A 12,666-nucleotide genomic window follows, 5' to 3' on the forward strand; every position below is an offset into this window, starting at 1 on the left:
CGAACCGAAAGAGCCGGTTCTCTAAAAAGAGCCGGAAATCCCATCAGTAATTCATAACACACGTGAAAAGACCCAGGAAAACCGAGTAAACGATAAAAATGATAACAAAAATAACGCTGAAAACCGATAAAAACCTTGAAAACTATACATTTCACGCCTGAGCCTCAACTCTCGAGGCCCGGTACCAAACGACTCATGGACCGGTACCGGTCCGAGGCCCGGGGGTTGGGGACCGCTGCAATAAGGTATCAACAGTCAAGTGTATGCCCTTTACTTTCTTTTTATAAACTGAGATGAAAACAAGACTTTATTGACAAGAAAACTCTAGATCATTTAGACTGGGCTAAATTGACTTCACTCATTGTAACTAAAGTGGGTTAAATTGCATGTACACTTAAAATAGTTAAGGAGAAAAATCAATACCAGCTTCCTGCTGTAGATGTAAGCGAGCAAGTTTACTCAATAAAAAGGCGAGGTGATATCCTTACATTACACTGTAGCCACCGCCTAATCCTGCAGATTTAAGATTCAGTGGGGAGACACCTTGTCCCATTGATTACTATTGAATTTGCTTGACAACTAGACACCAATGTACGATATTCCAGAAGTCCAAGTACCTTTTGTTATTGTATGGTTTATTTTCACAGATCTCTGGTGACAGGTAATATGGTTGTCACGGCTACTGAACGGACTCATGCGCAGACAGTTCTTTCAAGGAAACAAAAAGGGGATTTATTTACAATAGGGATCACCTTAGTGCAAAATATATGTACAGTGAGTTGGGAGGGGGTCCAGGGTGAGAAGGGGGGGGGGAAATCCACACACACGCTTCCTCTTCCACTCATGTTGGCAAGAACAGCAACTTCCTTCCGAGATTCCTGCCTCTCTTTGCTGGACATCTGTCAAAGTAATGAAGAGGAGGGTAACGAGATGAAGCGCACGCTGAAAAGAACATGCCAAGCTTGTGTAAAAAATATGCACAGAAGCTTACTCCAGATATGCCAATCTCCTTGATGACATATTGGTGTCCATGATCTTTGGATTTGACCAGGATAGCCTTTCCAAATGAACCTTCCCCAATTTTCTTCACCTTTTCGTACTTGTCCATGTTATTGGAATGACTGGCTCCACATGCTGGATCTACAAAGACATCAAGAACATGCTAATGCTATTGCTCGGTGTAACTAGGCTTTAATCGATGGTTCCATGACAGAAGCTTTATAAAAGGCAAACATTTGGTAGTCTTAATAATGACAATTGTGCGTCGTCCTGGAAATGTAATGTTAGCTCCATTGTGGACCGCTGTCAGACAGAAAGAGACGGACTGTGATGCTGAGATGCAAGACACAACACAGCTGGTAGCAAAACAGCTAGCGTTCCCGTTACTTAGAAGCTAGAAGAAGATGGGAGCTTCATAAAATATTTACCTTGTGAATGTACAAAACTCTAACTGATATAATATCACCGGCTCACTGTGTAGCCGTATACGTTTCTGTGTGCCTTACCATTAGTCTTTTCTCGCTGCCTTTCTCATACAGGTTTGGGTACTTGATACTGTCCTCGCACTCTCTATCTAACTACGGCTACATTTTTTGTACGTTTTCATTGGACAGATGTACCAAGACCGAACATTAATTGGTGGACCCGACTGTCCATCATCTTTTATTGTGGATGACGCTTACCAGTCTCCGCCCCCAATGACACCGTTGCTGTGGACATTTTCCATAGCAACCGCAAACCAACTGAGAAGCATGGAGAACGTGTAACGTTTGGCGATTAATTTAGTTAAAATGTATTTATTTTTTAGTTACTTCATCTAGTATTTTCGTATTATGTATCTAAACCACAGAGACACTTCACCCGTTGCCTACTGGTGGTGGTCAGAGGGCCCGGTGGCGCCAGTGTCCGGCAGCCTCGCCTCTGTCAGTGTGGCTGTGGCTACAATGTAGCTGCCATCACCAGTGTGTGAATGTGTGGATGACTGCTTTAGTAAAGCGCTATACAAATACAGGCCATTTACCATTTACTTAATTCTCAGATGTGCTAATACAATTGAATCATAAATTTTACCATATTTTAAATACAAGTATGTAATATAACTATTTAATATTTTAGTGTTAGAAGTTTTCGGTCATGTAATAAAATTAATGTTTTACCAGAAATCACAATGAAAATCAAATTACATCCTATCTATCAGTCTAAACAAGCAAGATCTGGTAGAGATGACAGAGGATAAAAGAAATAATCTTCCAAAAATATTTGTTGTAGGTGGTTTCCTTTCAAATACCTCACCTAAAAAGGTAAAATAATCAAAAACTTCCTCATATGCTCTAAGAAGGGGTGGATTTTGCAAAGTTCTAAGGTTTTATTGCACCCAAGTGTTGTTTCGATTTAGTTGTCTGTATTTTGTATTGTGGACACTGTATTTAACATGAAATGCCTGAAGCAATTCAAACAGAAACAAGACATGTGTTGTATTCTATGTACTCACCCTGAATGGCCATAAGCCACCATTCCCACTGAAAGATGGTTGCTTCCTCTTCTTCACGTCTGTTACTTCCAGCTGGACTCCATCCAATGGTGAAGAGATCCTGGAAGCTGTTCCTTGTAAGTTTATTTCCTGCATTTGTAAATACAGGAAGGAACTGCTTCCAGCATCTCTTCACCATTTGCCAGAACCGACCACACGAGTCCATACCGGCAACAAACTGCTGAATCATGCTGGCAACCCTGTTGACCACAGATTGTACTCTCAATTCATACAACATAGCAAAATTGTGAAACAAAAAAAAAAGTTTTGTCAATTTAAACACCACCTTAACTGCAATACAGATATAAACTCAGCAGATTGATGATTTGTTTAAGTGTTAACTATTAGGGGGGAACACAATGGGAAGACGAGCACTGACCAGGAAAGTACTTTGTAATTTTCTAACAAATTCTCACCTGTGAAACGCAAAATGAGATACAATCTCGCCCCTTATCCTCGGTCATACCAGCTTGTCATCAACAATAACAGCCTACTAACCGGTTTGTGTTTTCCAGCTGGTTTCTTGTCTGCAGGCTTTCTGGCTCCATCTGGGACCTCGGATCTCGCCCCTTATCCTCTTAACATCAAGTAGTGTGGCAGTGTAGATGTCAGGGATACCACAGCCTGCAATCCAGTCCCCAAGGTGACTTTTCAAGTCTGCCAGGTCTTCTGGGGTGCTGCAGCTGGAAACCTTGAAAATTAGGCACCTCCATAAATACATACGTTTAAAGCATTCACTAAGGCCCACCTCCGTGCTGTTGGCGGAAAACTCCAAAGCTATCATTAGACCATGAGATAATTTTAGTGAAACTAATCACACAGAGACACCCCCAAGAAAAAAAAGAAAAAAAAAAAAACCACCCAACACACTCAGAGTAAGGAATGAGTGTTCAATCGGTGTTTATTGCATGCATTTTTCGATTGTCTCGCAAATTAAATGCTCCCTGAAAATATGGGATATGCTACATTTATAAACTAAAATCTTTATGCATAAATGCACATAACAGGGATTAAAATGACTGTCATTTGAAGTCGTCAATCTAGGATAGACATTTATGATTACAGAATTTGTTGTTGAATTGTAACAGATAATTAGTAAACGAGCCATTTATTATTTAAAAATGTAAAAGTTATTTCCTTTTGCAAAAAACAAAAAAAAACAAAAACCCAAAGAATTAACAATCAGCTGCAGAGTCTACCTGTGGTGTGAGAAACTTCTCAATCCTGCAGGAGAGGAAAGGTTTGTCCAGTATGCTGTTGACTGAGGGTCGCTCTCGAGGGTCGCGTTTAAACAGCTGTGCAAGGAGAGATCGCAGTTCTTGGGAGTAGTGACAAGACACAGGAGGGTACGACCCACGAATTATCTTAAGAACCAAGTTCTTCATGTTGCCAGCCTCAAACTGAGAATAAACAAATGCAAAGGCTCACACAGCTGTAACCACTGCATAGAAATTACTGAAGACAATTGAACTATATAGGGATTCTTAATGTGGGGACTGTACTGGATTACAGATTAAATTAGGAATTAATATACTGGAAATTAATTTCAGTGTATTATCTAACAGTACATTATCTAACTACAGTTATACATATAGAATATACAGGGAAGAGATCAAAATTAGTATGTGAGAGAACAGTAAATGCTGCATAAAACACCTTAAAATACTGTATAATTATAATTAAACAGCTCACACAGAATACTTACTGCATGCTTAAGAGTGCACATTTCATACAGAACACACCCTAGGGCCCAAATATCACTGCAGCAGGAAGGAAAAGCAAGGAAAATGAGAGGCGAGAACATACAAATGGGTGGGCAGGGATAAGTTCTGGGTTAAGTTTATTATTCATTCAATAAGGTATCAACAGTCAAGTGCATGCCCTTTACTTTCCTTTTATAAACTGAGATGAAAATAAGACTTTATTGACAAGAAAACTCCAGATCATTTAGACTGAGCTAAATTTACTTCACTCATTGTAACTAAAGTGGGTTAAATTGCATGTACACTTAAAATAGTTAAGGAGAAAAATCAATACCAGCTTCCTGCTGTAGATGTAAGCGAGCAAGTTTACTCAATAAAAAGGCGAGGTGATCTCCTTACATTACACTGTAGCCACCACCTAATCCTGCAGACTCAAGATTCAGTGGGGAGACACCTTGTCCCATTGATTACTATTGAATTTGCTTGACAACTAGACACCAATGTACGATATTCCAGAAGTCCAAGTACCTTTTGTTATTGTATGGTTTATTTTCACAGATCTCTGGTGACAGGTAATATGGTGTTCCTATGCATGTTCTTGCCAGTTCTACAGTGCTGAAAAACAGAAAAATAGCACATTTTAATATTAAAGCTTCAATATTTCAAATAAGCACTGTCTAATGTGCAAAAATACAAACAATGACATAAATCAAAGCAAAAACAGCTGTAAAAAAGGGAAAAAATCAACATCAATAATAAATGCACCTAAGAACCTCAGAATATAATGTATAAATACATAAAACACGTAATACATTATAAGATCAGACATATTTGATTTAACCAAAATATATTTCTGTGTAAGAACAGTTAAAAAGTGTACAAATAACAAACTTCAACAAAATAAACTATAATATTTTTTAAATATAGTAAAACAGAATGTCTTATTACCAGAAATGCAAAGTGTTCTTCAACTTTTAGTCTGGAATCTATGCTTAATGAAAAACTGCAGGGCTATTTAGACAACAGTGTGCATACCTGTTCAGCACCCTTGCAATTGCAAAGTCTCCAAGCTGAACTGTTCCATCTTTTGTCAAAAAGATGTTCTACACAAGCATTATGAGAACACATGTAAATAATCCAATACATGCAAACAAACAACTTATCACTTAAAGGGAATCTTGTGATTTATGAAACAATACCTGTGATTTTATGTCTCTGTGGAGAATTTTTCGATCGTGCACATGCTTGAGCGCTAGGCAGATCTGCACAAACCAATCTAGGATCTCAAAAAGGGAGACTACAGTAAACCATATGTATTGTGATCAGTTTAACCAAATATCTGTATACTGTTTGCACAGTGACTGCCTTGAGTAGTTGCTGGCTTACTTGCGCTTCTGAGAACAGTACCCCTTTCTGAGAGTTGATCTTTTTGAATAGGTCTCCACCCTCGCAGTAGTCCATCACAATATACAGGCAGCCACCCTCTGGGAAAAAAATACAAATAAAATAAAAAAAACTTATAGTATGTAGTTATCACACAGTGCACATTTGATAATAGTTTCTTCACATAAACAGATGAGCTATTTGAATGGCATTAATACCTTCAAAAGATTCCTTATACTGGACGATGTTTGGATGACTCATGTTGGCAAGAACAGCAACTTCCTTCCGAGATTCCTGCCTCTCTTTGCTGGACATCTGTCAAAGTAATGAAGAGGAGGGTAACGAGATGAAGCGCACGCTGAAAAGAACATGCCAAGCTTGTGTCACGGTCCGCTGTGACAGACCGTGTGGAGAGTGCGTGGAGGACTCAGGTGCAGACACGAGTGACACGGAAGTGAACTTAAACAAAAAGCGAACCTTTTATTGTGGCTGATGGATACAAAAGAAGCAAACCAGAATAAGGGCAGCACAAGAGCAATAACTAAACAGAAACCTAAACTGGGAATAAACTAAGGTAAGGCTATGACTTGGAATACAATAGACCGGGCATGGAAACACGGAGGGTGGGAACACAGACGACGCGACACAGACTGTACGAAACACAGAGACTAAATACACATGAGGGATGATCAGGGGAAGTGGATGCACACGGGGAACACAGGTGACACTGATAATCATAACAAGACACGGCAGGAGTGAACGTAACACTGATGGGAGATGGGCAAAGTAAAGCAGGAAGTACACAGAGGTTCAAACAGGAGGAGAGAGAGCACGGGGAGAACGCAGACATAACGGGCTGGGGAAAACATAGAATAAAGCACAAAGAGAGACGAGGGCTCATAAATACACAGAGGGGCACACAGGGGGTAAGAGTCACGAAGGGAAAACACATAAGGAACAACGTAACAGATCAACCCAGGAAGCATGGCCTAAATAAAGAACAAAATACAAAAATACATGAAAACTAAGAATACTGGGCCCACATGGCCCAGGACCATGACAGCTTGTGTAAAAAATATGCACAGAAGCTTACTCCAGATATGCCAATCTCCTTAATGACATATTGGTGTCCATGATCTTTGGATTTGACCAGGATAGCCTTTCCAAATGAACCTTCCCCAATTTTCTTCACCTTTTCGTACTTGTCCATGTTATTGGAATGACTGGCTCCACATGCTGGATCTACAAAGACATCAAGAACATGCTAATGCTATTGCTCGGTGTAACTAGGCTTTAATCGAGGGTTCCGTGACAGAAGCTTTATAAAAGGCAAACATTTGGTAGTCTTAATAATGACAATTGTGCGTCGTCCGGGAAATGTAATGTTAGCTCCATTGTGGACCGCTGTCAGACAGAAAGAGACGGACTGTGATGCTGAGATGCAAGACACAACACAGCTGGTAGCAAAACAGCTAGCGTTCCCGTTACTTAGAAGCTAGAAGAAGATGGGAGCTTCATAAAATATTTACCTTGTGAATGTACAAAACTCTAACTGATATAATATCACCGGCTCACTGTGTAGCCGTATACGTTTCTGTGTGCCTTACCATTAGTCTTTTCTCGCTGCCTTTCTCATAGAGGTTTGGGTACTTGATACTGTCCTCGCACTCTCTATCTAACTACGGCTACATTTTTTGTACGTTTTCATTGGTCAGATGTACCAAGACCGAACATTAATTGGTGGACACGACTGTCCATCATCTTTTATTGTGGATGACGCTTACCAGTCTCCGCCCCCAATGACACCGTTGCTGTGGACATTTTCCATAGCAACCGCAAACCAACTGAGAAGCATGGAGAACGTGTAACGTTTGGCGATTAATTTAGTTAAAATGTATTTATTTTTTAGGTACTTCATTTAGTATTTTCATATTATGTATCTAAACCACAGAGCTTCGCTAAATTTAGTAACACACTATCCTCCTAATACCTAACTCTGCCATGGAGGAGCTGCACAAGACAATAAGCAACCAGCAGAACTCCCATCCAAACGCAGTGCACATTATAGCTGGGGACTTCAACCATGCTGATTTAAGGTCAGTATTCCCCAGATTTGAACAGCATATTAAATGTGCAACGAGGGGGGAAAACACATTGGATAAAGCCTGCAGCAACATCCAAAAAGGCTACAGAGCAACCCCTCTACCACATCTAGGTTTGTCAGACCACATGTCCATGCTGTTGATCCCTGCATACACTCCCATTAGGAGAAGAGCCCCCTGGCCAGAAGGTGCATCACATCAGCTGCAGGACTGTTTTGAAAACACGGACTGGAGCGTGTTCGAACATCAGGACCTTGAAGAGCACACAACATCAGTGCTCTCATATATTAACTTCTGTGTCAACAGTGTCACTGTGGACAAACGTCTCCGGGTGTATTCCAACCAGAAACCCTGGATGACTAAAGAGGTCCAGGTCCTGCTGAAGCAACGTGACACCGCTTTTAGATCCGGTGATGGTATGCAGTACAGTGCAGCCAGATCTGAGTTGAAAAGAGGCATCAGAGAGGCCAAGGCAGCGTACAAGAGAAGGATCGAAGACCACTTCAGCACCAAAAACTCACGACAGGTATGGCAGGGAGTTCAGCACTTAACCAACTACAAACCTGGCAATACCACGTTGACTGAGGGTAACGCGGAGCTTGCGGAGGAGCTGAACCACTTCTTCGCACGCTTTGAGGTGAAGGGACCAGAGGCAGCAGCAGCAAAAACATCGGACAGCAGCAGCCCAAGCCTCATAGTGCAGGAATATGAGGTGAGGCGCACACTGAGGGCAGTGAACCCCAGGAAGGCCACCGGACCAGATGGGGTAACCGCAAAGGTCCTAAAAGATTGTGCAGACCAGCTGGCTGGGGTCTTCACTAAGATCTTCAACACTTCACTGTCCCAGTCCTGCATCCCGCCGTGCCTAAAGTCAGCCACAATTGTCCCACTGCCAAAGCGTACTAACATTAGCAGCCTCAACGACTACCGACCAGTTGCTCTAACACCTGTTATAATGAAGTGCTTCGAGAAACTGGTCCGACGTCACATCATGTCCTGCTTGCCACCCACACTCGACCTGCTCCAGTTTGCATACAGAGCTAACAGATCAACTGAAGATGCCATTGCTACAACGCTCCACACCACCATCTCTCACCTGGAAGTGCAGGGCCGTTACGCCAGGCTGCTCTTTGTTGACTTTAGCTCTGCTTTCAATACGATACTCCCGGACAGACTAATAGTTAAACTGCTGGAAATTGGACTTCCTTCCACCACCTGCCGCTGGATCAGAGACTTCCTCTCAGACCGTGTACAGAGAGTTAGAGTGGGGCCTCATCTTTCCTCAGCCCTCAGCCTCAACATCGGCTCTCCACAAGGCTGTGTACTGAGTCCCCTACTGTACACTCTGTACACACATGACTGTGTTAGTTCCCACCCAGACAACACAGTCATCAAGTTTGCAGATGATACCACCGTGGTGGGGCTCATCTCAGGGGGAGATGAGACTGCATACAGAGCTGAAGTTCAGAGGCTGTCAGATTGGTGTGCAGATAACAACCTGGACCTCAATACCACCAAAACAAAAGAACTGGTAGTTGACTTCAGAAGGAGGAAGTCCGAGCTGCAGCCTGTCAGCATCAACGGGGAGTGCGTGGAAAGGGTCTCCAGTTTCAAGTTTCTGGGTGTGCACATAGACACAGACCTCCAATGGAGCTCTAACACCTCTGCGGTCTTAAAGAAGGCCCAACAGCGTCTCCACTTTCTGAGAATCCTCAGAAAAATGGACCTGAAGAAGGAGCTGCTGACCGTCTTCTACCGCTGCTCCATTGAAAGTGTGCTGACGTACTGCATCGGTGTGTGGTTCTACAGCTGCACCACAGCACACAGAGAGGCACTCCAGAGGGTCATCAACATGGCCCAAAAAATCATTGGACATCCTCTTCCCTCCCTGAAGGACCTGTACAGCACTCGCTGTCTCAAGAGGGCACGCAGCATCCTACGGGACTGCACACACCCAGGACACCGGGTGTTTAAGCTGCTGCCGTCTGGCAGGAGGTTCAGGCTGCTGAGCAGTGGCGGCTCCTGAAAAAAATCTCAGGGGGGGCAATTTTTATGATATCGACTAAAATGACCCATTTAACCCTTTAAGACCTACCATAGAACCAAGTTCGCCAGAGCTTATATTATATTTTTACATGCTGTGGAGCCATTTTTGGGAGCATTTCAAGTTGCTATACATCAATACAACCATTATAGCCCAAACTTTAATAATATGTCTGCATTAGGTGCATAGTAATTACATAAATTGCAAAAAAGTGCAATAAACTACAAAAAAATTGAAAATCGTTTTTGTTTTTTTAACATATATTTCTAGTTAGAGAAATTTAAGAGGCTTATCCCTCAAAACTGTAAATACAAAAAAGTTACACAAACTAGTTTCCCACCACAGGAAATTTATTTTGAGTGTCTTCATAGTTTTATTTTTGAAATACACCAATTTTTATATACTGCAGGAAAAACAAAAATAAATATTGTAGTGCAAATTTGCAAAATAACAGCATATGCATCAAAATAAACTATTTCCAGCAGTGCAATATGAGTCTTAAGCATCCCAGAAACGACACAGAAAGTCATAAAGTCAAACATAACTTTTTAAAACACATAACAAGTAAAACACAAGCTCATAAGGCCTCGATCGTAAAAAACTACATTTCCGCAAAATGACGTCACTTCCGGTTTCGGGCAGGTCATGCGGTCATGTGATAGTTCGCGCTGATGGACGTAGGAAGTGTTACAAACAGCTGATGGATCGGCGAAGCGTGTTTCTGGAATATCATGTTTTTGTTGCTGCAAGTGATTTTTATGCAGTTTTTGCAAAGCTATATGTGGAAGGAAACTGTGACCGAGGACAAGCTGATGGCATAAGATGTAAGTACAACTCCTCCAGTTTCATATGCAAAAAAAATTATTGCGCTAGCTTACTTGGTTGCAGAGCTACCGGGATTTAAAAATAGTTACGCAAAACAGAGCGTGCCCGCTCCGATCGGCTGTAAAGGGTTAATGAGTACATCAAACAACACAATTTTAATTTAAATTTAAATATTCTGGCCATTTGTATAGATTTGTAAAAATGAACATGAACAGATTTTTTTTTTTTTTTTTTTTGAATGAATGAAAAATAACTATTGAAAACAACTGTAAACTGATTGGGGGGGGTGGGCTAAATGCGTCCCCGCATTGCTAGCTCAAAAGCACCACAAAACTTAATACAATCGATGATTTTAGATAAAATATGACGGTTTTTATCTACCTCTTCGTTGTGCCTTCTTAAAGCAATCCGATGTCCATCATCTAGCTGCGCCGCTATGCTAGTTTTCCCTAGCACAGCTAGCTTTACACTGTTGTCCATATGAACTCGTGAGCTTTCATGTTTCTTGATTCGTTCGGAGAGGTGCTTTAAATCGGTTTGTCCAGATTGTGTCCACGTCAAATCACACTTGTCACTTTTGAACAGTATGCACGGGAAACAAAAAAGTGCATTAGCTGTTCCACAGCCTGTCAGCCACGACTTGCGCTGGAACCAACTCCGACAAAAAGTCCTGTTGTATGCTTTTGACTTCTCCTTCGTTGCCTGGGTTAGTTGAATTTCGGGCTTGTCAGGTCCCAACTCTTTAACTTGCAGTTTTTCTGCCATTGTCCTTCTGGCAAAAGGGTAGGTTAGAAGCGATCTAACCGAATTTGGGGGAGGCTGTGCCTCAACCGTTAACAATACCGCTGCCATCGTCTCTCTCTGACCTTATAGCTCACTTAGGCTACTGACTGAGGTAAAATTCTAGAACAGCAAATCTTCGCGCGTTTTCTGCAGGGGCGCAATTTTAAGCGCCCCCAAACCATTTAATTCAGCGACGCTGATAGGTCAAATATTTATTATTTTCCCCTGGCAACCATTTAATGATAGGCTATTTCGCTGCATATCAAGGGCGCTTTGACGAGCGCCCCAGAAGAAGAAAAACACCGTTTGTTGGTTGAACTTTAATGAGTCAGCTGGTGAAAATGTTAAAATACGTCTGGCTGTATATGGGCACACACATAGTAAAACTATCATTGATGAATTTTTTAAAAATATATATTTTTACTCCTCCACATTTGGGGGGGCGGAGCCCGAGCGCCCCCTATGGGCCAGCCGCCACTGCTGCTGAGGTCCCGAACAAATAGACTCAAGGACAGCTTTTACAACAGGGCAATAGCCCTGATCAGTGTAAATAGCTGACCTGACTGGATACCTCCCTGGACTTTTTAGGGGGGAGGTAACAATGTTTAAAACGATAACAATAATATTTATATTTATAACAAGGTGCAATAATAATTAATGTGCAATAATAACTAGTGATGGGTCGTTCGCGAACGAAATGGCTCTTAGAGCCGGGTCTTTGACGTGAACGACGCGAGCCGGCTCCTTATCGCGAGCCGTCACGTGGGTTTTTTTTTTTTTTTTTTTTTCTCAGCCTCTCTCTCGCACTTTTTTCCCGCTTCACTCTGCACGCGAGCCTTGTGCTTTACGCTGGGCAGAGGGGGGAGGGGCGGTAGTTACACTCAGTAGCACAGGAACAGAGACAGAGAGAGAGAAAGAGAGGCAGGGACAACAACATAAGAAAGATATAGTAATCATCCACAACTATTTTCGGTTGCAGATGATAAAGGATTCAGAAAGTTTATTCATGCAGGTCCATATGACAGAGAATGTGCATCTTCTGTTTGTTTTCATATTATAATTTATATTTAATTGTGTTGTGGTTTGCAGTGTTTTGTGTTCTTTTCACTTTAAATTTGTAAAAGGAAAAAGCTGAAAATTTAAATAGTTAAAACTTGAAATGTGAATAGTTGATTTTTGTATTATATGATTTATTTATTACATTTTATGTGGAGTGAATAAATAAAAGTATATTTACGGTGGCCCCTAGAGACAAAGCACATACAAACTTCAAATCACGTACGAACTCTGAAGCAT

The 12,666-nt window shown here is 41.6% G+C and overlaps 1 protein-coding gene across 1 annotated transcript; it reads right to left on the reverse strand.

Annotated features, from left to right (window-relative positions):
- Positions 1-458: 458 nt before the first annotated feature.
- Positions 459-7,623, reverse strand: LOC146546672 (serine/threonine-protein kinase Nek1-like). Its single transcript, XM_085265313.1, has 12 exons — positions 7,224-7,623; positions 6,710-6,858; positions 5,835-5,931; positions 5,620-5,717; positions 5,433-5,516; positions 5,269-5,336; positions 4,762-4,848; positions 4,236-4,290; positions 3,730-3,930; positions 3,029-3,221; positions 992-1,140; positions 459-899 (listed from the first exon to the last, which is right to left on the reverse strand). The coding sequence occupies exons 2-12, from the start codon at positions 6,824-6,826 to the stop codon at positions 693-695; spliced, it is 1,356 nt and encodes a 451-aa protein (XP_085121439.1). The 5' UTR covers positions 6,827-6,858; positions 7,224-7,623; the 3' UTR covers positions 459-692.
- Between the last annotated feature and the right edge of the window lie 5,043 nt (positions 7,624-12,666).

This window comes from Mchenga conophoros, linkage group LG23 (assembly GCF_057382185.1).
Source record: "Mchenga conophoros isolate Kocher_MC1m ecotype Shallow Benthic linkage group LG23, M_conophoros_male_GT1.1, whole genome shotgun sequence".
In the NCBI taxonomy this organism is placed as follows: domain Eukaryota; kingdom Metazoa; phylum Chordata; class Actinopteri; order Cichliformes; family Cichlidae; genus Mchenga; species Mchenga conophoros.

Bases quoted from the DNA above. Each gene is read 5' to 3' on its own strand.
- LOC146546672 (XM_085265313.1), bottom strand. From the start codon at position 6,826: ATGGACAAGTACGAAAAGGTGAAGAAAATTGGGGAAGGTTCATTTGGA. The intron at 4,849-5,268 runs GTATGCACACTG...TCTGTTTTTCAG, and splicing joins ATTGCAAGGGTGCTGAACAG to CACTGTAGAACTGGCAAGAA. The intron at 3,222-3,729 runs GTAGACTCTGCA...CTAATTTTCAAG, and splicing joins AGAAGTTTCTCACACCACAG to GTTTCCAGCTGCAGCACCCC.